General features: G+C 38.7%; 1 protein-coding gene across 4 annotated transcripts in view; it reads right to left on the bottom strand.

Annotated features, from left to right (window-relative positions):
• SLC6A15 (solute carrier family 6 member 15) overlaps positions 1-24,056 on the bottom strand; it is a 39,192-nt gene extending 15,136 nt beyond the window's left edge. The window contains exons 1-6 of one of the 4 annotated variants that reach the window (XM_075496412.1): positions 23,425-23,553; positions 17,656-17,761; positions 11,939-12,419; positions 3,122-3,279; positions 2,517-2,643; positions 444-625 (exon numbers count right to left, since the gene is read on the bottom strand). In XM_075496412.1, coding sequence (XP_075352527.1) covers positions 444-625; positions 2,517-2,643; positions 3,122-3,279; positions 11,939-12,227 — 756 coding nt within the window. In that variant the 5' untranslated portion in view covers positions 12,228-12,419; positions 17,656-17,761; positions 23,425-23,553. Of the gene's footprint in view, positions 1-443; positions 626-2,516; positions 2,644-3,121; positions 3,280-11,938; positions 12,420-17,655; positions 17,762-22,977; positions 23,115-23,424 lie in introns of those variants that run through there. The other 3 variants (XM_075496403.1, XM_075496417.1, XM_075496425.1) reach the window with 3 other exon arrangements.
• Positions 24,057-26,487: the final 2,431 nt, after the last annotated feature.

The raw sequence follows: 26,487 nt of genomic DNA on the forward strand, positions 1-26,487 counted from the left end.
TTAATGACAGAAGCATGGATACCAATGACAGTAACAATAAAAAGCAAAATGCCAAGGAATTTTGAGGACCTGAGTGCACTGCAATCATACTGTGAGTATATATGGAAACCTAATTCCTTAGACATTCAGAAACATGCAGACTTCTGCTGCATTAACAATTCAACAAAGCTGAGGTACAGTTACTTGCAACAGTTATGTTCATGAGAACAGCAATGATTCTTCTTCAGATCTCCATTCCCACTAAATTACTACCATTCCCACTAAAATTACTACAATTTTAATGCTTAACTATGAACATTCCTCTACTTGAGATTATGCAAATACTGGGGTGAGTCACAGCTTCTAACCTGCTCCTACAGATTTCATGAGAGGGTGTGGTGAACAAAAATGTCATGAAATGTTTCAAAGTAAAACACTGTCATTTAGGTAAACAGTATACTCACTTTGCCTGAAGACTGAATGCCTTTGATCATGGCTAGGCATACCATGACCCAGGCAGCCAGCAAGCAGATAGTCATCTTCCAATTTAAACCCCCGCTCTCTGACAGAGAGCTGGAAATATTCAGCGCTTCTCTGTACCAGTAATAAGTGGTTGCAGAACTTTTTTCACACTCTGGCTCCACAACTGTCAAGAGATGTTAGCAAGTAAAGAATCGGTTCAGGACAGAAGTATTTTCCCAACATTTCGTAACAATGTTCTACCAATTCCCAATATTTGCAATTGAGTTATCATCATTTACTGAGAAACTAAACTCACAAAGAGTCTTAAGACATTGCCTAAAAGAAGTCACTGCTATGAGTGAAAGGTTCTGGAAAAATCTTTGTAAAACAACCTTTTTGGATAATGTATTCCTCTGCATATGGTCAATCCGAGTCCTAGGCAAAACTTAATCTTCACTTAAATACTAAATAGTAGGCAGGTCTAGATGAAGACATACATTTATTTCATTTATCACACATAAAATTAGATTACCTACATGTGATACTGTGACATACATACTATGAAAAGTATCTCTCTGAAATTGAACACTGAATTATATTAATTTTGAAAATATATGGAAAACAAATTCTCAATTGTGTCTGCTTTGATATGCCACTCAAATCAACAGGCACTTAATTACTATTAGAAATGATAAAATAACATAATGATACCAAAGTGATGAGAAAAGGAAAAAATGGCTCCTACACAGCTATGTTAAATGAAAATCACTATGTGTATTCCAGAAGTAATTTTTTTATTATACTGTAATTTGGCTTTACTCACGTTACCAAACAGTTTAAGAAATTGTGTGTATCTAGACATATAACACAAATAAATAGAATTCTTCAAAGAAAATATGTACTTAACTTTTTTATAAATGATTTATATCTGACATTCTCTATTTATATCCGAGTATCTCTAAGCTAGGTCCTGAGTGAAGGTTAATTAAAAGAAGGGAAAAATATACTGATTTTAAGAAACCTAATACATGTGTCAGATCTTCACTGAAATAAACTGTCAAAAATGATAGGATATTATCAAATACAATACTTTTCTGTGTTTAAGCTTAGTTCAGATGACCTCTGCTGAAGTTAGGCTGACACACTATATCTTAATATTTAGGCAGGATAGGAGTATGTAAACAGAAAAACACTGTGGCTCGATTAATGGACAATAGCTTGTGGAATACAGTCAATTTGACTGTGTGCCAACATTCACAAATACTGATTATTTTAAACAACTGCAGCAAGCAACTCTGGCAAGCAAACTATAAAAACATTGTAAAACTTTTCAAATGTCCCTGGTTATGTTCTTTATTAAAGGGGTAAAAAACAACAAGAGGTAATTAAAGAAAATTTAAGATCTTAAATAAAAAGAAATTAAAAGAAATATTTCATATTTCAAGAGCAAGGATAATGCAAAGTGCCTAACTATTACGAGATAACCAAAACCAAGGGATAAGGAACTTTTAATGCTGTTGTATAATATGTCCAATTTGAGACCATCTCATTATAGCAACAAACCAATGACCAATTATCTAGTTTCCATTGGTTTACAAAGCAAACAATGCTTTTATCACACGCATTTCATTGATGTTTACAGTTTTCTATCTTCTGCTTTGTTAGTAATGCAACACTTTTTGCTTTGTCACCAGGAAGTATCCTACTAATTGAAATGTAGAAATCTTTCTTCTATCTTTGTTTTTCACCAAATAAGCATGAAGAGCAGAAAAAAAGTAATCAGAAATTTTTTTTTCTGCAACACACTAAATAGCACTCTCCTAATTTCATTAATCTTTAAAATGCTGTTGGCAGTGATGTTCCTTTCCAAATACAGTGTATCAATCTTAGATTAGGTTTCTTTATTGTATTTTTTCCAAGTAATGTGACATCTTATTAAGATGCAAAACCAGATTTGCATACAACACTTTTTCCCACAAGTGTCTCCTTGAATTGTATTTTTTCTCCTTTTTGTTTGAAAATCTCAAAATTTTATATATTGTATATGATTTTTAAGAACATTAATGTAGACTTACAGGTATGAGATACATTTTTAACTAAAGGACACTGGTCCCATGGTAATGGATGCTGAAAAGATTGGGAAAAGTAAAACAGACTCCATCCAATAATGACATTGTAGTACAGGGCCACAAAGAAACATACCTATAAAAAAAAAATATTTTAAAAGTTACATTTATTAACTACATTTGTAAATTAAAAAATAAAAACCCCTACTGAACTTCTGCATAGTTCTGCATATCAGCCATTGAACCTAATTTTAACTAAAATAAGTCAGAATAAGAACTGAATGGCTCATCCCATTAAAGTACCTGGCATTTTCTACATTTTCACTTTTCTCTGTATTTATCATGTAACACCTATATTTTTACAGGCTTTTTTTCTCCAGAAGACTACTCTGTTCTCTAGTTCCTAATTTCAAAAGAACACAAAATACAAGTTGACTGGTTTTACAGACACTTCTATATCAACGTTTTTTAATGTACTAATTTACTACCTTCCAAAACAGTGTAAACTGACCTTGAAGCCCATCTACAAATCAGTGGCCTTTTCCTGTAGCAAAACAGAAAGTCTAAATCATACAGACTGAAAGCAAATCACACAATTAATGTTAAAAACTTACTACGCAGCTTGCAAATCCAATTCCTCCAAGTTTAGGGCTGATATAATTCCACACACCAATACTCCCTCGGCGGATCCTCTGCCCCACGGCAAGCTCCAAGAAAAAGAGTGGAATCCCTATTATCAGTAGCAAGATTAAGTATGGCACAAGATAGGCACCTAGGAAAGGAACAAAGTATAAATCTGAGTGAGAGGGAGAAGAGTCAGAACTTGCCATAACAAACGTGAAACCTTCTAATAGCTTCAAGTTTGAATTAGTGTCATTCACTGCAAAGCTTTTTTGATCGCATGCAAAGAGTAATTTTACCTGAATCTTGACCATACAGCTTGTACGATATGAAAAGCCCGGAGACATCGAATTTCTAAATCACTGTAACATTTTGAGGCAAAACTTACTGAAAGTGAGTTATTATCTAATCTAGTTGTGCAAAATTGTGGGCATTTGATCAAACTTTTTAGAAATATAGTGATGCAATCAGGAGCTGAACCAGCATTTCTTAAAAAACTCTACATCTTGACTTTTAACAGAGCAGCATGACTGAATTTATAAAGGAAATGCAGAAATACTGCACATAAAACATTCTGAATTTCATCCAATCTTAAGCAGCTTCAGAAGACCATATTGTTGATTCCTCCATGTGCACCTCAGATGCTCTGAAAGGGGATTTCACAATGTACAGAACAATGATTCTATCCAGCTAAGTAAGAAAACTGTGCCAGCCCATTTCTACCAGGCTCCAGACAGAGACTAGAGACATGAGGTGGAAATGAAATGGAGTATTTTAGATCCAGATCTTGCAGTATTCACAAACTCTCATTAAAGACATATTTGAAAATGCAACCGTTACTTCACCTTTAGAGAGAGAGAGAGAGAGATATGTAAAACAATTCCTTTTTTCAAGGTCTTGTTCCCAGGAAGTGGTCATATACAATTCTAACTTCAGGATGTATCTCCATTTATTTCCGTGAAACTAATTGCAAGCAAATACATTCATACGCTAAGTGCACTGACAAGTTCAGACCTAACTTCCTCCTTGCTGTTGAGGAGTATTTAGTACTAGAGCTAACAAAACATTTAGGCATCAGCAATTAGCAACGTGGCACCTAATTTGCAAATGCGTGGCTCTTACGCTGCAATATAGTGTACTGTGCTGGCCATCTAATTCAACGGGCTTAGGACTTTTGATTGCAACCACTGTAAGGCTAAAGAAAAGCACTTGAGAGATGCAGACTGCAGCATGTTGGAACAAGCTACAAAGCAAAGATCTAAAGACCTCAGAAGCTTAGACTAAGAGTTACTAAATTGTCTAATCAGTCTATTCATCTGTGTGATGAGAGAGAAGCTGAGCAAAGTTCAGAAACCAATTTGGGATTTATCCTCAGCTCCAGCTAAGTCCTACTTCAAGTTTCTTCATCCAGCATCAACTTTCTAGGGCTTTTTTAGGAGTCTCTCAAAATGCACTGTCATTTGCGTATCCTTAGTAGGTATTTATCTCATGGAATACAGTTAATTTTAGAAAAGTTAAACTTTCCTAAGCTGTGCAGGAGGCCTCACATTTTCTGGTACCATCCACTCCTATTTAGGTCCACTTGCTATTTTGCTCTTTGTGAAATACGCAGAAATTGGACATCACCTTCTATTACAAAGATCTTACAAAGATACTAAGCATGGAGTAACTACAGTCTGGAGTCTAAGAAAAGTAAGAAAAAAGACAGAAGAAAGAAAAATCTGAGAAAAACTACTGGTGGACCAGACAAAGAATATTGATCTTATTTACCTCACAGGCCATAGGCTACTGTTGGCAATGAAACAGCTCCTTGTGTTTTATTTTTCTGACATGATAATATGATATGCAATGATATTGTTTGAGCAGCATTTGGTCAAAGCCTATGCCAGGCTCTGAACAATGTACTGGTTTTGAGGTTACAATATTCCCTCACAGAGCCAAACATCATGGACTATCTACCCATTTCAGCACAGTATAGACTTAATTCTATACAGTTCTAACACAGTATAGATTATTTCTACTGAGGTAGCAGCTACGTTCCCAATCAGTACTTTGGTGTCTCTTGTGGTTCATCTTGTACGTGCACATAACAGAAAGAATGCAAAGGACTTACTTTCTACTATGAAAAGAGAGACAACGGAGACAGAAGGAAATAAACATGAGGAAAACTGAGGAATAAGTAACAACCACATTCCAAAATGAGGGGGACTATCTGTCTTAAGAATAGAGAAGACAAATAATACCATTAAATATCCTTGATTTATCATCAATATTCTCTCAAAATTTCTGCGAGACAGAAGCATATTGTTAATTCATACCACAAATGAGAAGCTTTGGCATCACTATCTTCAAAAATCTGGTCATACAATTAATTGAAAGCCAACAGTACATAGTTTTTTAAATAGTATAACACTACTGTAAATGATACCTGAGGTCTTAATTAGACAGGTGTTGCATAGCTGAGCAGAGACAAGCCTAAACAGCTCAAAAAAATTGGGGCCTAAGTGACTTACCCTGTATCCCACTGGATGACTGTACTAGAGCAGGAACTGAACCCAGCTCTTCAGTGTCCCAGTCCACAACCTTAATCACAAGGCTGCAAAGTTAAGCACATGTTTAAAGACTGGGCTGACGTGGGTGTTTTATGGTGCAGTATCAATGTAAGTTGCAAGATTTATCAGTTAGATTCAACTAAATGAGTTAAATAAATGTGGTGTTAAATCCACATTACATTATACATGACACAACCCTGTAATTCAGCATGGGTAGCCAGCAGACTTAATCTCTGTACTGCAGGGCTTGTGCAGAGCAACTGAAGCGCTGGTCTTCTCATCATTCAAACCTGCTGAGCTCCCTTCTGATCTTGTGCCCCTCCCCAAAAGAAGGACACAATGGAAAATAGTGCACATAACGAGTTTCGGTGTGATATAGTTTGGACATAGCTGGATTATACAATTGTATATCACACCTGCAAAGGGCTTATGTGCCCTATAGTCAACATGAAACCACAGCAGCTCTGGACAAGTATTTTGTTTCAGCCTTCCCTTGAAGCTAGACGTACTTCAAAGAACTGTAAGACATCTTCACTTCATCATAAAACAGAATCACTATGGAAACAGCTCAGCATGTCTCTTATTTGCCAGTGCATGAAAACATGGGTCCTTGGAGTTACAATATTGAATAAGGATCATTTTTGTTTTAATTAGAACAATAAACTATACATGCTGGCCTGGAACAGTATCCTACAATTAGTTATACTGTCTGCCAAATCTGCCAGCTAAGCAGCCTTCTGAATATTACAATTCTGTGTGGTTCAGGATTCCCAGGTCTCCCTTCTACTTTTTCAAAATTATTCTACTGTAAAGTCACTTTTTTCATATTTTGGCCTTAAACACTGGCTTTCATATTAAAAAACTCATCTCAACTTCATAAGAAAAAAAAAATTCTAATAAAATATACCTCATCCTTCTTCACTAGAATGAATGACAAAGATACAAAAGATTTCACAAACTGGTGAATGTTAATACTGTGCACAGCACTGCTTTGATTTCTTAATTTTTTTATTTAACTAAGCACTGTAGTGGAGTAAGTGGTAAATTGCCTCTTGATATTACAATATGTACTACATTTGGCAACATTACTGATAGGAATGGAATATTAACATTGGTTTTGATTTAAGTTCTTATAAATGCTCAGGGGGGGGAAATAACAAAAAATGACATGATTCATAGTGATTAGAGAGTTGGAAAATAATTTCAGAAGCAATAATGCAAGACAACATAACTATTACCATCTTGATACTACAGAAGAACTTTTCTTCTCCTAGCCATTCTTGATGTAACCTTAAAAATCTAACAACTTTCCAGATTTGTTTCAACTGCTGCTGTGCTAGTTTTTAATCAAGTGTCTAGTGCCTGATTTAATTTTTATTCAATGAAGGTGAGCTTTACCACTGTCTTGAGGAGACATCCCAGTTCTTATAGCTTACTGGACACTTACTAATAGAAAGCTAGCGAGAAGCTGATATTCAGATGAAGAGCAGTGATTTTCAATGTCGAATGTTAACATTTTCTAAGTATGACAAGTGGGCAACAAAACACTATAGGTTTACAGTCTACTAAGCTCCTACAAGTGAAATTATTTACCATTATAAAATACAAACTGCTTTTATCAGGAAAACTCTGATAAAAGGTTTTATCTGTAGGGTTGTAGTCTATCCTACTGACAGGATAGTCTTCCTGTCACTAGTCTTTCACAGTTTAAGTATGTTCAGGTGTGCCTATTTACAAAACTGTGCTTAAAGGATGAAAATCCCCTTACCCAATAATCTTTAATGAAGAATTACACTTGCAAAATAAAAAGACATTCTCAGCACACTGAAGTACAACTAAATTTCGAGTCTGACAATATAGTTTAAATCAGAACTCACAAAATTATATTGAAGTCATCAGTGAATTCAAGGCACTGATTATAAATTATTGATCAAAAGCTAAATAACAAAGCCACTGAATCCATACTCAGTTTTGGAATACAAAGGAATACTTGCTTTGCTCCCATTCCACTTGTATTAGACAATCAGACTGTTGCTTCTAATGACTACTCAGTCTTTAACACTTTACATATTATTTCCTCAGCACTTCTCAACAATAGCTGCTTTGCCTTTTATAAGACCACAGAACTTAACTGTTCCATCTGATAGTATTTCACTACAAAATCCAGACTACTTAACTGTAAAAACCCATGATGTGACTCTACCCATGTCAATCTTTTCAAAACATAATGGCAAGATAATCTGCTACAGATTTCCCTATGCTGCTCACAGCTTTTATCTGTTTATCATTGTTTACCAGTTCTTTTGACTTTTTACTTCACAGAGATATTAAAGACTGACCTTAAAAAGAAAAAAATCTGGAAAATTACATTAATGCTCATGAAAATGCAGCACAAATCTTTGGGAGTGCAGTACTTTGTAGACTCCCAGTAACACCTACAACACTAGAAGCACCTCTTAGATAACTATGTTCACTTGACTTCATGATAAAACTCACTCAAATATCACTTAGTCTGGCAGAACAGCTAATTTAGTTTGCTTTTGTTACTTCTAATATGTGAAAGTACCATTTTGCTTCTGCTAATCCTAAGGGAAAACGACAACCAAACAGAATAAACTATAAATATTTCCTTTGTTTAAAAAACTGAGAGGTGTGCAAGCTATTCACCAGATGATAGCCATTAGCAGCAGCAGGAAAACATAGGTCTAGTTTGTCACTATTTATTAGCCTCATGGCAAGACTGGGTAGGCATGAGCGGTTTATTTTTAAGGCTCACTATCAATCATAGGAAACTGAGGCAGCTTTGAACCTACTGGGTGGTAACATAGGTTATGAAATTGTTATATAGGAACTGTGCCCATCTCAACAAACACACATATTTGTCTTCATATAGTAAAGGAGTAATAAACTGTATAGTGTAAAAATGATAAATATAAAAAAGCCTTTAAAGTCAACAAAATGAGCACCCTGCAGTGCTCCCAGTCTCCTCCCAGCCTTTTTCTTTCTCTTGTTACTTCCTGCATTACAGCTACATCCCACATGTGGATCGAGGTTCGTCCCAGCTGCGTACTAGCCTCTTCTCTCACCTCTCACAACAAACTTTGTTGTGGGAAAGAGCCAAGTGTGAAAGCCAGCAAAGAGCTACCCAGTCTAGCTGTAACTTAAATAAGCATAAAAAATAGAATATATTACTCTAAACATTTATGAGTTTATATGAATTAAAGCAACAGGAAAAACTGTTAAAGGGTCACAAGAAAGAAAGCAAAGGCAGTTGTTTTGGCAGTACAGACCAGACCTGGAAATAGAGATTGGAAAGATACCTATGGACGTCCAAGTATCAGTGCAGTGTAGCGATACACAAGTTACCTTTAAAGATGGCACCGCAGATCCCTCACTGAAGCAGTACAGAGCTCTGAAGCCAGGAGTGTTGGCATACCACAGGCCATAGCCATAACCAAACCCAATCTCTCTAGAAAACAGGGCGGTAAACACCCAACTTTTTCTCCACAGAACCCTCTAATAATATACAACTATTTGGGCTAACTTTTCTGCATCTTTTCTATGTTTATTTTGCTGCTTTTGTTGTTTATGTCACAGAAGTTTAAAAAAAAAAGACAAAATTGAAGATTACTACGTGGTTAGGATTTGCCTTCTCTTTTACTGTTGGCTTTGGAACACCTAATGTTGGAAGAAAGCTGTGAAGAAAACTAATGAGTAACTGGTTTTTTACTTCTTTTTGTTTTAAACTTGGAGTAGATATACTGGTTTACCATTTTTCAATATACTCCCCTTGCCTGATGGTATTTGCCAGATATAAGTTGCTTAAACATAGGGAAGAAAATGAAAAAAGTTTGGACAAGACTGAAGGTGGAGACCTAGCCATACGCTCCACTGAAACAGTTCCAATGAAAATCCACAGAAAGGCTGTTTACCTTATACTCAGAGACTTTTATAGTAAAGCTTTCTCAGCAAAAGACTACAGAACAGTTCTGACACTGATATTTAGAATGGGTTGCATGAAAACACTCTAATTTTACCTAGAATGAAACATATATGAAATAGTATGTGTAGCAGAAAACTGGAACCTCATATAAAATGTGTGTAGGGTTTTTTTACCATGCCTTTGAACTTTTCCCTCCCTTCTCCTATTATTTTACACACATGTGAGAATTATCTGTCCATCTGCACACACATATACAGGCACCAATGTACTTTACATATTTCAATGTTTTGTGTCATCTTCTCCATCTTGCATTATGGTTAACTTGAAAACCAAGAAAGCTTTAGCTCTAATGATCACTTGCTTTTCTCTGTTCTGAAGGTTGCAATTCGCTAAAATGGTGCAAAATTATTGTTAAAAGCCAAATACATCCTTGCCTCAGCCACGTGCAGAAAACATTATGTCTCCACAGACTATGTTATATATCCAAGTTCCTGCAAGCACAGCACAGGGGAAAACATTTAATTTCAACCTGAAATGACTCCATATTTATTTTTTCAAGTTTGATTAATGAAGTGCCATAATCCCTGAAGGTTGGTGGGGTTTTTTTCTAAAATGTGAAATTATTAATTACTTTAATACATTTATATTTGATCTGAATTAAATTTACACTCACTGGCAGAGTAACTTTAAAAGTGCCCGACGGTATGAATCCACCAGCCTAAGGAACATACCAACAGATCTTTTCTGTTGGTTTGAAGGAGAATCCAATGGGCTTGCAAAATTAGTAACTAATTATGTTAAACACAGACTTTCAAAAGGGACACAACTACACAAAACAAACCACTGTAATGCATTATCTTTGAGACTATATCTTGACACCATACTTAAGATGAAATGATACAGAATATAAACATTTTAATAGCAACATCTTTAACTACAAATCAGTTTGTTTTAAAAATTCTTCATTAACAAATATATTAATTTTTTCAACTAGTAGTGATACGTGATCAATTCTATACTGTGTTTAGCAGACTAGACAAGATTGCCATCCACTGAAAAGCTATGGTTTTTGAGGAACTACATTCAATGTGTTTTCTCAGATAGTATCACAGTTACAGATGAAGAAAACTTTAGATTCCACACAAATCATTAAATCAAACATTTAATTACTTTCTCTCCAGAATAAAGGAGGAAAAAAAAAGGAAGATAAAAGAGTGAAAAAAATCTCATAACTAGATATAAAAGAATTTAGACTTTATCATGGAGATGGAATATTTGAAAGTATAAGCTCCATTTTTACAGCTTGAACTGCATGAGAGAAAACAAATAAAGTACAAAATTGTACTCTGATTATATTCTAGGCTCATTTCATCAGTTCACTCCTCAATTACATCAGTTTTACCATTCAGCTTTTAAAATCCAGCATGAATAAAATGTTGTTCTTTATTTTCTATTCTGTAGTGCAGATTCACTTTTTGTATCATAAAAAGTGACAGGTTTGTTTTGAATGCAGCTAAGTAATGAGCTACAATAGGATATGCATTAATGTAGTATAGTAGGGTACAGTATAGCATAGGATAAAACACTAATCCTGCATTCATAAAGGAAAGTCTCTAGCCTCATACTTCATACTACATTCAAGACCATAGATGGACAGCTAATAAATAAACAGCTTGATGCTACTGCTCTAAGTGAAAGGTAACTTGTTATTTAGGAAAATAGTTAACCATATAACAGCACAAAATAGATGTATTCCCTTAATGTACTTGTTATGATTTATATTATTCATTATCAGTAAAAAAATCCTTTTCACTCCTACAGTATTTTGTTGTTCTTGCAGAAAGTAAATTATGATCAAATGGCTTAGGAGCCAAAGGCAATTAAAAAGTAAAGGTGTGAAGCTTAGTACCGAATATTGCTTCAGCCTTTAAAGTGAATGCAGATTTAATGCCTTGATTTATTGTCCAGGTACTATAAAGAACACTTTAGCACAACAATAATCAGGTCCTAAATAATGTAACCCCTCCATGAAGATGTGTTTTGCTTAACCACTAGTTTGACCACTAGTTAAGGTCATATCAAGAACTTTCTCCCCCGAAATGAGGAAATTGAATCTTAGAAGAATCTGCTACTTACTTTAACAGATGTGTCTCTCTAAATAAAGAGAATATGGGGTTTTCCTCATAGGCTCTGGCAGAAATTAAAAGAAAAACCTGACATAGTGGAGGAGGTTTTACTGTGGATATCTGTGCTAACCTTGAAATCTGAAAGGTTAGCTTCATCATTTAGCTACGACTAGCTATCACAAGACTTACCTCCACCATTTTTCTGACACAGATATGGGAATCGCCACACATTGCCCAATCCCACAGAAAATCCAACTTGTGCCAGAATATATTGAAGTTTGCTGTTCCAAGCAGGTCTTTCATCTTCTACATCTGAGCCTTCTTCAACATCTACATCTTTTTCTTCTTGATCATCAACCATAAGTTCACTCTTCTTAAAGGCATCATCTGAAGAGTCTTCATTAGAGAGAAGGTCCTTAACTGACTCAATGACCTCATCATCTAGTTCTCTTTTCACTACCTTGCTGTTCTTAGGCATTTGTAATGTGAGAAAAACAGTAAGGAAGTCAAGGTCAGCCAAGACAGATGGACAAGCGCTGAAGAAAGCTCTCCCTCTGCTTGGCCAAAAATACTGAAGAAATAGACTGAAGATGGTGCCTGATGAGTCCTTGATACCAGGAAATCAAGAGTAAGAACTTCTGTTTCTGAACTTTTGTTCTACTGAAAGTATCTGTGAAAACAATAAAAAAGGATATTATACTATTATGCAGGAGAAACTTAATTCAGAAATCGTATGCTTTGGTTTACCCGTTTCTGCTTATCTCAATGATTTGACAAAAGGAGAAAAATAGAAGAAAGGTTAAATGACTTCCAAATTATAGGAATTAAGTCCACTTTTTGGTCTTAAATATTTATATAGAATATATTTCATTCACTTGCTGAGGGGTTTTTTTTGTTTTGTTTTGTTTTATTTCCTAAAGACTGATAGGCTAATTGCTCATATTTCGACAGCATAAGACGACTCTTCTTAGCAGGCATAATGGGGTATGCGCTTTACATAAAATTTAGGAGCCCAATTCCATTACTTCCTGACTTAACAGCTGTACTTGAATTTATTAAAAATATATTTTAAGCAAGGTAGATTTTTTCAGACCATTTCTGAAAGTCATAGAGCAATTAAGATTTTGATATATACAATGCACCTAGTGCTTCAAAAGCAAGGGTTACTTACTTTCCTGTATTCTTCATCAAGGAATATATAATCACAATCATTTTTTCAAAGGAGAGATGCTCATCTTTTATGAGCTTTGATGCTTTAGATAGTTTCTTAGAAACAGGAAATAATTAAACATACCTGAAACATCTGAAAAGCTGTAACCAAATCCATTTTAAAAGCCTGCTGTTTAAACATGTATGTACAGACACAAAAATGCCTCCGTTTGCATATGTGTTTTTCTTTTAAGACAATGAATCATTTAAAAAGCCAGATCGACTTGCTTGCAGCTGCCATACTGAAGGCAAGTGTAAGATTTTGGGGAGGAATGTTTTTTGAGAAATTCTTCACTAATCGCATGGGACAAAACTAGTATGTGCAAAGACATCTGCACAATTAATAGTCTTAAAAGGGATTTAGATTATGTGTTAAGCTTCATGAAAACCTTAAAGAGGGAATACACAAGGAGTCTAATCAAGAACTGCTAACTGATGAGAATCAGAAATTACTGCAGGATACACAAGACCTTTCAGCTTTTGCTTATGGACCTGCTGCAACATCTGGTCCATAGGACAAAGGCTGTATCATGTTCTGATGAACTCACACGTAGCCGAAAACTACAAGGTATTACTGGACTGTTAGCACAATAACTGAGAGATCAAGCACCTCACGGCTGCTTCAGCGACAGACCAGAAGGAAAGATGTTAAGCCACTGGAAGCCAGCCCACAGCTTATCAAGATGAGACTTCACAACAACAGAACTAAAACCTCTGTCACCACAAGTACTATCACCAGCTTTGTGGCCGACAGGACAATTACCTTTTTCAACAGTTTCCAAGGATTTCAAAGTTGAACTTCACTCCAGTTGCCTACTAAACTCCATTCTAACCTCCTTCCATTCATGCCCTAGACTCCCATCGCTGCCTTCTCACTTTCCCTCTCCCTCCTGTTACTGCCTCCTCTCAGCAACTCCAGCCCTGGCAGTCAGCCCAAATTTTTTAAGCACAGTAGAGCCTACTGGCTTGTGACCTGCTTCGTGCTCACCACTGACACTGGAAGGGTTCAGGGTCCTATAAACCTTCCTTCTGGCATGTGGTGGAACTAGTATCAGGCTTTGTTTTGTCTGATAGCGGTTCTTATAAAAAAATTAAGTATATGAGCTATACACAGAACAGTATAATGGGGAGAGTTGTTAAGACAACAGAGAAATCCTAATAGTGTATGCTGTACATCTGGGCTAAATGAATGTCTGCTCAGGCCTCTTTTTATCTGTTTTGTCTTTTAGGTTGTAAACTCTTCAGAGGACTACATCCTCTTCTACTCCATGTATGGTTCAGTAGCTCTTACTTATGACTGAGATATCTAGGCAGAACCAGAATGCAAACACCAATAATACATTAAGTTGAAGCATTTAAGCAGTCCTAATGGAGCTTTTGGACTATAAGCCACAGCACCTGGTACTTCAACCACTATTTTTAGTCACATTTCAAACTTTTCTTTTCCTTTTGTTCCACTGATGTAAATTAGAGCAGCTTCTCAGTTCCAGTAATTAGTAATAAGTTCAGGGAGTACGTTAAAATGAAACAATTTTCTCTCTGTATTTAATATAACGGCTGCACAAGTGAAACTACATCACTATTTGTCTGTAGGTCTGAAATCCTTCTCTAACCGTAATAAGCAAAAGATATTTTCAGTCAAAAAGGCACAGGCCATCTATAAGTATTTATTAAAATGTTTTAAAAGATCATATCTGTATTAATTATTTTAGATATAGTAACTTGCAGGGCACCAATATGATTTATCTGCAGCTCTCACAGATGAGTCAATTCCAACAGAAATTGCATCATTCTGTCCTGTCATGCATTAAACATTGCATTACTACACTTCAGAATAAACTGGGCTTGATACTTTTATTCCTAGCACAGTATCATATTAATTTCCCTTTCATTAACCTTCCATTAAGCAGGATGTTATCAACAGTGCTATCACTGTATAGACTTGCAATACTTGCAGGGCTTGAGAAAATGTGGGACACATGCTCAGCAGACTGGTGCTTGGTCTAACAGTACTGGTTTTCTAACTGAATATGTATCATTGGCCAGCCTGCATCAAGGATGCAGGATAGTCCTTCAGGATACATCACAAATCCACAGGTGGTCTCCGACTGCCAGATTTAACAGCTTGTTCTCTGTACTAACGGGGTCAGCACTAAACCACACGAGGAGTCCTACCTCACCGGACAATAGGTGCAAATGTTCAGAACATGGTCCCAACTGGTTTGTGCAAGGAGCCTGCCGTTCTGTGCCCGGCACTCCCAGAACACGCTCTAAGACACACACAGAAGCCTCACTCTTTGATCCAAATCACACCCGCACAGGAGGCGGACACCAAACTACTCGGCTCGAGCTAGGTCTAGATATGAGTGCCTCCTAGTGAAGACTGAATAGGGAGATACCTAGTGAAGTTACTCACCAGCACAGTTTGGCTCAACACAAACCACTGAACAAGTTCTTTTTTTATATCACAGTATTGAACTTTAGCACTCCTACCTATAAAATGGTATTTTAGGTTCCCACATCATTTGGATCTAGTCCAGTATTTAAGTTCTTCATTAGCATCAAATAGTAATTAGGAAATATCATGCCAAATTCTGTTAAACTGCTCTTCCAGTTAGTTCCACTACCAGCTACCTTCTACACAGCCTTGTGCAGTAATACAGCATTATGTGATAGAACTGTTTCTCCTAAGTATCATTAAAAAAATCTATACAACAAACCACCATGTTTACTAATGAACTACAGAATTCAGTATCATAAACTCAGCCATTACTGGGATCATTTTAAACTCAAAGTCCTAAATCTTGTCACATATTTTAAAATATTACTATACTATACTATTACCAACACCTTGGATTAAAAGTAAAATGTCTAAAATATAACTTAGCCTTATTCATGCTGTTTGTTTGGGGGTTGGTGGGGGTATTTTTCCCCCTATCTTAGATCTAGGTCATGGAATTTGATTAACTGATTTAATTCTGGTTTCCAGGCAGTTTCACTCATCCTTTTCATAACTAAAATGATGTCAAGTGTCAGATGAAAACACTGAAGGGAAATTTTTATTATCACATTTACTAGAGAATATAATACTTCTCTGGACTTTTCCACAACTGAAATGAACAAATAAAGATGGTATCCCTTTTCTTATATAAAATCCCCTTTAAAAAAAACTAAAATTAATCTTAAACTGACCTCACAAGTCTGTATTGTTTGAGGGAATTTAACAGAATGGAAATCGCTGAACAGTACATGGTTCAGTTAGAAGAACATTTAGAAAATTATTCTGTCACTGAATTAACAGTAATCAATAATCTGAGTTAGCATAAACAAACTTTTGGAAACAACTTTCTAAATCAAACAAATCAGCTAGATTGTTATGATGTATTACTAACATTGTCCTTGATATGTTAAAATCTCTATTTCTTTCTCATACTGAAAGACAAAACAGTGAGTCTTTTTTGACATATCAAGCAAACTGCAGACCCAAAGTTTCTGTCTCAGAACACAGTGGGAAATTTGTTATTTTCTTCTACGGAAAAAGAATCAAGCCTTAATGCATCAGCATGCAGAAGTAAAGTAACCTAATTAGACTGCCACATTATTAGCAGATTAAGCAATAATAATCCCTTGCGACAGGGAATTCAGACCCAAATTAGCTCCCTGGGAGATCTGGGCTTGCTATAGAACTTTTACTTCAGCTTCAGGCTCACATTCAGAAACGCTGGCACAGGGAGATAAGACCTGTAAAGCCTCCGCTGACCAAACTGCATGCGTTTGCAGTAAGACTCAAAGGAACTTCATTAGTCAAAGCACCGAAAGACACATGGAAAAATTTCACTGCATACCCTTTTCTCCCAATCTTTCTTATACATAATGCCTCGTGAGGGAGTTTTACTAGGTCTGTCCAACACTGCCTGCTCCTCTTCACCCTTACACTGGTAACGAATTTTACGTCAGGCTCCCCTTCAACGCATCTCTATTAGACAGATCTGCATGCCAATATACAGACACTACTAGACCACCACTGTACCTCTAGTTCTCTCAACTGTGTAGTACCAGTAAACAATTAAAAGTTATGAGGCTGGAGATTTTCACAACGTGTACAGAAAAACAGGCACAAAAAAATCTCACTTGCTTACAAATTTGAAAGTATAATGAATACAACTGCCCCACGTTCTTGCAATTACAGCACAAGTCTCTATAAAAAGCCATTTGTAAAGCAATTTCATGTTTAAAACATCCCACAATACTATTGCAACAATTAATATTACTAAATATTAAAGAACGTTTAGCAATGCTTTTCTGACATAAACTAAAACATGATTATTTTTACATTGTGTTCCTTTTTAAAACCAGCACTCCTCTCTGAAAAGAAAAGCCCAATAAACCCTCCATTCTTTTCTAACACTGTGTACTTCATTTCTTTTATTATCTTATTTTTACATCTGATGAAAACACAGCAATTCAGCAAAATTATCTACGTTCAATTTTAACACATTACAAATAATCCTCAAATCTTCTTTGACTGAAAATGGTTTCAAACAATCATATGAACTGGAAGGAAAGGAAAGGGGAAAGAAATTAAAATAGTGTGTTCATACTTTCATAAAAGACTATTAAGAAAGTCCAGACAGAAAACAACTTTCTAGAAGGCTACTGTAACATCATAAAAAATAGAAAAAGGAAAGAATGGATACCTTTTTAAGTTCAAAGTTTGCCATTAAAGGGAGAAAAAGATTAACGTTCTGTTCTTCAGAGCTCTGCGTTCTTCTCCGATGAAGCAGTCAACATACCAGCATGTTGCTGTGGGGGTAGCAAAATGCAATATAAAGCTTCAACCAGTTCACATTACTATAATCTCAGCTTTGAAGGTAGATTGTGATAGCACAGTGTACCACTCCAGTCCCACAAACTTACGTCTTACACTCCTATTCACAAAACCTCCACTTTGACTCCCAGTGAAGAAACCAGTATGATTCAGCAGAGGACGCAGAACTAAAGATCAGGATTCTCACCATGGCAGATGTTCATAAAAGATCTTGACTGATATTCATGCCAAAGGTTTCAGTCTGTATGAAATCACTGGATGAGAATTATATGCAAAATTGAAGAAGAGGAGCTTTTGCACCTTGAAGGAAACCTATAAAATGCATCTCAAATATGAGTCTCTGAGCTAGGCAGAAGAAAGCATGATGGAAACAACCAGTATAGAAAATGGAAAACCAAAGTTTTAGGAGCAAAGCACTGCTGTGAGCCTGCAAAAAGGAATCGGGCCACTGGTGCAGAGAGGATGGGGGAATAGCTAATGACCATCATATTTGCGTGAGAAAGAGAGAAGGACGACTGCGGGAGCAAACCAGGTTTCGTGGGAGTACTGTGATTGTGAAGAATGGCTATCGCTGGGGGAATCTGTGTACAGATAATTATTTCAGCATGAGTTACACTGTGTTACAGTACTCATTGCACAGACTGAATTATTGCTGCAATGCAGCATTGTGTTCTTTGGCGGAAATAAGAATATGCACCATAGCCTTTTTGCCTAGTCAAGCCCATTTTTATCTACTGAAGCAGCCATTATGCTGCTCTTCAGCGTGAACTACATGATCTAGCGTTTTGCCCTAGCTAGTTTAATACAGCCTGTCAGTAACAGATATAGATTCAATAGGTACTTAACTCAATCGTAATGGAAGATAATTATATTCTATACAATGAAACTTACATTTCTCTGCATTCTTCAGTGATGTTATGTGAGACACGCTAATGCATGTTACACATACTACATTACATTGTAAAAAAATAAGAGCTCTTTGGGCCACGGGAGACTTGAAAGCATTAGAAAACATGAATGTTTTTGATTCTGGTGTCTCTATACAGTTAAATAATTTAGACTATAGCAAAACTATTTAAAGATGCAAGACTAAATTCACACCTGCTGCAAATACGGGTAGTTATACAGACTTCAGTGACGCTGCATCTGTTTCTTATTGCTGGGAGATTTGTTCTCAGTTCCTACAAAATGTTCTTCCTGGCTTTGTCTTACATCAAGACCGTGCACAGTCTCAAATGCAGACAATTTCTCTCCCAGATTAGTCTCCTTAAATTTTAGTTACAGGAGAATACTTTATTTCTATTACAAGACAAACACAATGATTTGACAAAAACAGTAAGATTTCTTTCTCGGAATTGTTAATTGTCAATAGATTTGATCTTAACAGCTTGTATGACTTCTTCCAAATCACTGGCCCAACAGAAATATCTGAGAGAGAATGTTACAACCTAGAGCTCTTGAATGTCAATTTTTTCTTTTCATTGCATGTAATCTCTAAAGACTTTATTGGCCTTACTGCAGTTTCTCACCTGCTTTCACAGATTTCTCAGTGTTTTCTTCTCACAAATCAACTTCACTGAAATACTTTACAGACTTACATGATGTGCTAACTGTAATTTCCTATTCAGATGGAGAAAACCTATCACTTATTCTGCAATCTTTTCTTATATGTATTTTATTGAAGGAACAAATTCAGTAGTTACCACTCCTCCAGCTGAAGCTGAATGATGTAATCTCAGCAATTCTGACAATACTCCACCCCTGACTGGTCAAGCTCAAAAGGCATAACCGCTGGCATCTTGAAACAAAATCTCCATTTTCTAAGTTCACCATATAAGCTACAAGAGGACCATGACTTTATTATAAAATCTCATCACACTTCTGAGAAGTCAGAGGATATAAAAGTATATCAAATATTACATTAAAGTACTGAAGTTATTTAAGTTGCAAAATCAAGTACTGAAAGTTAGACATTACCAAATATATAGTTGCCCTGAGGCCTTAATTCTCTGCCCTCTGTGCTTCGGAATGGATCAATAAGTAAATCAAGTTGTCCTTGGGAAGAATTTATGTGATTACTTCTTTGTCTGTTTTTTATACATAAGCAAAGAAGCTGAACTGTTCATAGATAGGTTAGCAGAAATCTTGCTTCTCCTCAATTCTGATTATTTAATTTCATTATATAAATCATGCTTTCGAGTTATGTTACAGTAAATCCCTATGTCTTTAAAAAGAAAATCATTAATACAGATTCCACTATAGAAAAATCCAACACTGTAGTCCTATTCCAGTTTCCCATCCCTTCTCCATTTTGGCTTACGAAGAGCATGCTGAATCATTAGCACTGCAGTACACATTTCTGACACTTGAAATGCAAAAATACTATCGTTTGCCAGCAGCAAAAAACTGTTTTCCCAATGTGGGAAACAGACTACCGGCACCGTGAGTTTGATTCAAGGCATGGTTGTACACAGCGTTATACAACCTTTTTCTTTTCTTTCTCCCATACAGAAAGCAATGAACCCCTACTCTTAAGAGTGAAAGGTAAGAATGAAGAACTCTATCTCAGTGTAGGCTTCTGGGAAGCTCAACCCAGTTATTACCATTGCCTAAAGCAACCATTCTGGCAGTTACCATTGCTCTTTCACACTACTTTGTATAGGCTTGTCAGGTTTTGTGCATCCAGCTCTTCAGTAGAATAGTGCTCAGGTACCATTTGTCGATGATACTTTTTTTCCTAAATTATTCAAGAACATTCCCTGAGTAATGGCAAGGTTACTTTGAATCAAATTTCAAGGAAGAAGAGAGTTGCTTAAGTTTTAAGATGCCACCTGCTGATAGGTCAAAGTTATTCTGCAACCAACTGAGAATTCAGAGATCTTTAAAGTCACATGGAAAAGCTGCTACTGGTATTATCACTTTTTACAACCCATTGCCATGCCGATCAATAAACTTTATGAGCGAAGGACCCAAAACTGTTCTTCCAAAATCAACAGATATTTTGTCTTTTGGAGCAAGAACATTATTCCTTGATGTAAGTGAAACAGTCAGTGCAATGGAAAGTAGCTGGGGACACAGGTGAACGTGTCCTTAATGTTGTGGACACTTTTGGTTGTACGCTAGAGAATTTCAGAAAAAAATCTGTCTTCCCAAAAAGAATCCTACCACAAATACTTCCAAAGTGATCTAATTCCACACTACTTGAGCAGCAACTACTCTAATATATCTTAACAATGCAATCTATACCAAAAGGAATAGCTGTAATTAGTAGATTGTGTTTCTGAATAACCTGTGATTTTCTTTTTCTTTTCTGATAAATTCAACATTTTAAAAGTTTTGTGCATACAGGCTTTTGCAATATACTGCAAAGAAAAGACAGTTGACAGAGTTGTTCAATCTATATGGTCCTCATCTGCACTACTACTTTTTCGCTTGCTTGCCTGTAAGAAAAAAGAAAACTGTAAGAATGACAAGACACTAAATGTCAAGAGGAATCAGCTTACGCTGCAAAACTAGTTTCAAGATGCCTTAGCAGCTTCACTTACTCAGTTTCACTATTGGTGGCACATCTGAACAGCTATGAAATGGCTTGGTTTTTCACCCACAGATCAAAACCAATGGGATTTTTTGTTCTTGAATCTGAAGTGCAGAGCTGAGCCCAAATGGAGTGTTTGATATGCACCAAATGCAGGCTGTAATTCTAACGTTATCTTAATATGGTCTATGTGTAAACCAAAATCTTGTATATTAGCCAAGACACAATTCAGCAATCTTTCCTAATTTTTTTTTAAAGTTTCCTTTTTAATGACATGTTGATAATGGGAAACACACTACTAAACAGAAAAAAAGTGAGTATGTTGTCATCATTTTTTAATCAAATGGAGTAAGCTGTCTGCATAATACATCCAGTGCACATGTACATAACATCAGATAACAAAATCTTTACTTCATTTATACTTTTCTTTGGAAGGGCAAACAGAGATTTGGATCCCTGTCCTACAGTATGTCACAATAACATATTCATGGTGACATACTATTTAAAAATAATTAGGATTCTCTTAGAAATTAATACTACGGCAGTGAGCTTGTTATGTAGCAACACCACACAGAAAATAAAATGGCTGATGAGGATGAAGTCTTGACTACATCTTTTACAAATAAAACAAAGTGCAGTTTACTTAAATGGAACAACCTCGCATGTGGCAGGTCAGTGTGACAGTGCAGACATATTTCAATCATCTCGTTTACTTCCACAACAAAAGCAAAGCCTTGCAAAGAAATTCCAGTTCGCTCTAACACTAGCAAAATCGGAACAAAACCAGCCAATATGGGCATGGGAAATGAGAAGAATTAATAAGAAAATGGAAGAGGGGAAAAAAAAATTCACTGGGAGAAAACCGTAGGCATGAATCTAACCCGTGGATGTGCCGTAATACACAGGACTGCAACCATTAAAACCCCGAACAGAAAATAACTCCAAGACGCATAAAGGTTGAGGAAAGGTCCTCATTACCATACCCACCCAAACATGGCTGACACCAGGGTGCACCAGCCCCCAGCCCGCCGGGGCCGCTCCAGCCTGCGCGGGGCGAGGGATGCGGGTGGCGGCGGGGGGGGGAACCTGTGGCGGCCCCCGCCGGGCGACGCCCACGCTCCGCGGCAACAATGCAGCGCCCGGGCACCCCGCGCCGCGGGCCCTCCCCACCTCCCTCCCGCGCCTCCACCCAGCCCTCAAACGCGGCCACCGCAGCCCTCGCCCTGCTGCCGCTCGTCCCGCTGCCTCGCACGCTGCCGCCGGCACAAGGCGGGGAGGGATGGACCCCCGCCCGCGGGCCGCTGCCGGCGTGACTGGCGATATTCCTGCTCCCTCATCTGCCGGAGCGGCGAGGCTCGTCCCGCGCCCTGCGAGGCCGGAGCCATCCGAGGCTCGTCCCGCGCCCTGCGAGGCCGGAGCCATCCGCGCAGCGAGGCATAAACACGGTGCTCCCGTGATGGGGACAGCCCTCGCCCCCTCTCCCCCTGGAACACGCGCTACACGTACATTTAAGGTGTTTTACGCAACACGCGGGAGATGAATGAAATTTCTATCACTCATGGTAGGAAAAGGATGTAAATTCCCCGCCCCCCCATAATAATAATAATAATAATAATTATAATTATAAAAACAGCCCCGTACATCCTTATAACCTACCGCTGAGTTAAACCACATGGGCGGCTTCCAGCGGGCGCTCGCTATTGTCTCCCGAGGGGCCGGCTCTCTCCCCTGCCAGCGAGAGGCTGGCGCCGGGGCGAAGGCAGCCTCCCTGGGCGGGGGGAGCTGGGGGAACCCCCCCCCCACGCCCCGCAGGAAAGCGGACACCGGGCAGAAAGGGATCCCCCCCCCCCCCATCACATCCAGCCCCTTCCCGCCCGGCGACACAAGCCAGGCGGCGGGCCGGCGCGCTCCCCCCGCCGCACGGCCGGGCTGGGAAAGCGCGGGTCGCGGCGGCGCCCAGCCCGCCCGCCCGCCGCAGCCGCCGCCCCGCGCAGCGCTCCCCGCGGCGGGCGCCTTGCCTTGCCTTGCCTTGCCTTGCCTTGCCTTGCCTTGCCTTGCCTTGCCTTGCCTTGCCTTCCCTCGCCTCGCCTCGCCTCGCCTTACCTCCGCCCGCGGGGCTCGCCGGGCGCCAGCTGCGGAAAGGGGGGGGCCGGGTGCCCCCGCGGGCGCGGGGTGGCGAACGGGGCCGTGCGGGCGCGGGGCTCAGCGGCGGGCAGGCGGCGGCGGCGGCAGGCACATGTGCCCAGCCCTCGCTGCGACGGCGTTTAAAGACAGACATAAAAGCGGCGGGGGGAGAGGAAGGGGGAGGGCAGCGCCGGGCCGGGGGAGCCGCACCTCCTGACGCAGGGAGGAGCGCCCCCCGCCCCCCGCCTGCAGCAGCATCTCCGTCGCCGGAGGCGGGCGGGGAGGAGGCAGAGGCGGCAGCGGGAGGAGGAGGAGGAGGAGAGAGGCCCGCCGGCCCCGCCGCCGCGCCAAAAGCCCTGCGGCCGCGCTCCGGCAGCGCGGATGCCCCGTCGCCTGCCGCCGCCCGCCCGGACGCGTGGCGGACACCGTGTCCCCGGGTCCCGTGTGCCGCACGCAGGGGCTGCGAGCGGCCGGCGGCGCCGCCCGTGGCCCGCCCTTGGCCTCGTGTTGGCGGAGTAGCGGGCACAGGCGGGGAGGTGGCCTCCGGGGTGGCCTGGAGGCGGGAAGCAGGCGCACGGTTGTGAGCTTCCTTGGAGAATATGGAGGTTTTCCAAAAGAAGGGGGTGAGTGGGAGCGAGGGGTGTGGGCCTGAGGAAGGAAGAGGGGTCGGTCAGGAGCAGGGTGGCGGCGGGGCGGCCGCAGCGGGTACACCTGCGTGCTGGAGGCCGGGAGGCAGCTGGGGGGACGAGGGATGGAGACCTGGCAGGGGCGAGCCTGGAGACGGAAGGGATGGAGGGAGACCGTGAGGAGGATGGAAGGCACCAGCCAGAACCCGTGGTGATGGTGCAAAAGTCTTGTCGCCCAGTACTGCTGCCGCAACCGCATGAAGATGATGTTTCACTTTAGCACCCCTCCCTAAACTTTCTGTCATTAAGTCTGTCCACTGCCCTTCTTCTACCAGTTTTTTTCTTTGCTTGCCTTTTTCTTAAAAAAAAAAAAAGCAGATCGATTCTGGCTAGAAAGGAAGCCTTGTAGTAAAGATGAGAAGTAAGCTGTTCAAAGGCGCGGCAGTCAGACAGGAAAGGCATGTTGACTTTGGTAAGATAGGCACGATGGAATGGAGAGTGAACTGTTTTAATGTTCACTCTGTGAGTAATTATTGCAACGACTTCAGTCTTAACATATGATGAATAAAAATATCTAACTTCCTTACACCGCATGAGTCAAAGAGAGATTTTTCTTTAGAGTTATGAAGTTAGTCTACCTAGCTGATCTGCATTTCCTTCATATTTTGCTGAAAAAGCTGTGATGCAAACTTATTTTCATATTTCTACTTCATTATCAAAAGCAATTTGTCATCGTATTGTGCATTTCTCATTATTGTTGCTGGTACACTTAACGAATAACTTCCACAATGTATTTCAGTTATGTGTAAAAACGGACCTGTAAACAATAGATTTTGCACCTAGTGATTGAATATTATTCGGAACTCAGTAAAAATGAACTTGCCTTGGGTAAGTTTCTAATTGTGAACTAAACTTCTTTTATACTAACAAGAGGAACAATTTATGCTTTCTATTGCCAGATCATGAGTGATACTTTTATTTAGTAAATTAACTAATGATGTTATCACATGACTGCATAGTTAATTGACACAGGAAAAGGTCATTCCTGGATCCCTTTGAATTCTGTGTACAGTTAATGATGAGCTTAGATCTGTAATAATGTTCTCAATTATTTGATGCCTCTAATTTTACCACAGGAAAGGTATCATTCAACTTTCAGTGTCCACTAAACATATCAGATATTTACAGCTTTTTGCAATTCCTCAAATACCATGTAAAATACCGCATTGGTAACCATTCAGTAGCAATCTTTTCCTCTTCTTTAGACTTTCTGCAAACTAGCAATCTACATTCAAAATAGATGGACTAGGGTATTTTTACTGCAGCTCTTGTAAATGGGGTATTTTTTACTCCAGTGCTTGCAAGCACCTTTGTAATCTTCTTTATTAGGTTTATTGGAACTTAAAACAGCCGTCTTTACATTCCACATTGGTTTACTCTTCAAAGTGCAGATATTTCTGGCTTCAAAACTGTAGACGCAATTCCACTTCCAGTGTAGAAGGATTTCCACTTTTGCTTCCGGGTGCAAATGACAAAAATATGATACAAAAATAGCTTACTAATTTCTGCCATTTTTTTTAAACACAAGAAACCACTGATGGACACAAAGTTTGTAATGTAGCCATTATAAGATTGAGCTATGTTGGAGGGGAGCTTATCATTCTCTAAGCTGAGTGATGGGCCCACACACACATGGAGAAAGCCTCATTTGCTGGTCAGACCTCAGTGTATCTGTGCTTGTGACGCAGGAGGTTTGAGGACAGAGAGAAACAATCTAAGTGGAAAGCAAGAAATGCCAGCATGAGAAAAAACATTATCCTAAAGCAAAGCTGAGATGCTGAGGTACAAAACCTCTACCTTGTCAAAATTTTACGTAAAAAAATGCATAAGCAGAGATGAGTGTACGCTGTTTGAAAGAAAATGTTTTAGGTAGCAGTTATGCCAATTTTATTTTCTGCTAGGTTTTACTATCTTGTCACTTGCATAGAGATTTTAAATATAACACATTTTATGGTTTTGTTGGAAGTAAACATATATGAAATAAGCCACTTAATAAAAAATATTTTTACACCTCTTCTAACTATTGAATAGCTACAATCTTAATTAATAATGTATTGAGTTGTTTAAAAATCTCTTCTGCCCTGAACTATTTGTATTCCTTGGATTGGTGGTGTGCCATTCAGTAATAGGTAAAAGTTAGGAATAACGTTCTTGCAACTAGAATGAAGTAGACAAGCACATACCAAAACAGGAATAAATGTGAGTCAGTATACACCAGTAAATTTGAATGGAAACGATAGTAGTGATTGTCATTATTACTGGTTAAAAATCATACCTCAGGTTCATAGTCCAAGGCTGGAACTTCCAGGACAGAACCGTTTAGTGTTTCAGACTTCTCCATAAAATCTCTTGCATA

The sequence above is a fragment of the Mycteria americana genome, chromosome 1 (assembly GCF_035582795.1).
Source record: "Mycteria americana isolate JAX WOST 10 ecotype Jacksonville Zoo and Gardens chromosome 1, USCA_MyAme_1.0, whole genome shotgun sequence".
In the NCBI taxonomy this organism is placed as follows: Eukaryota; Metazoa; Chordata; class Aves; order Ciconiiformes; family Ciconiidae; genus Mycteria; species Mycteria americana.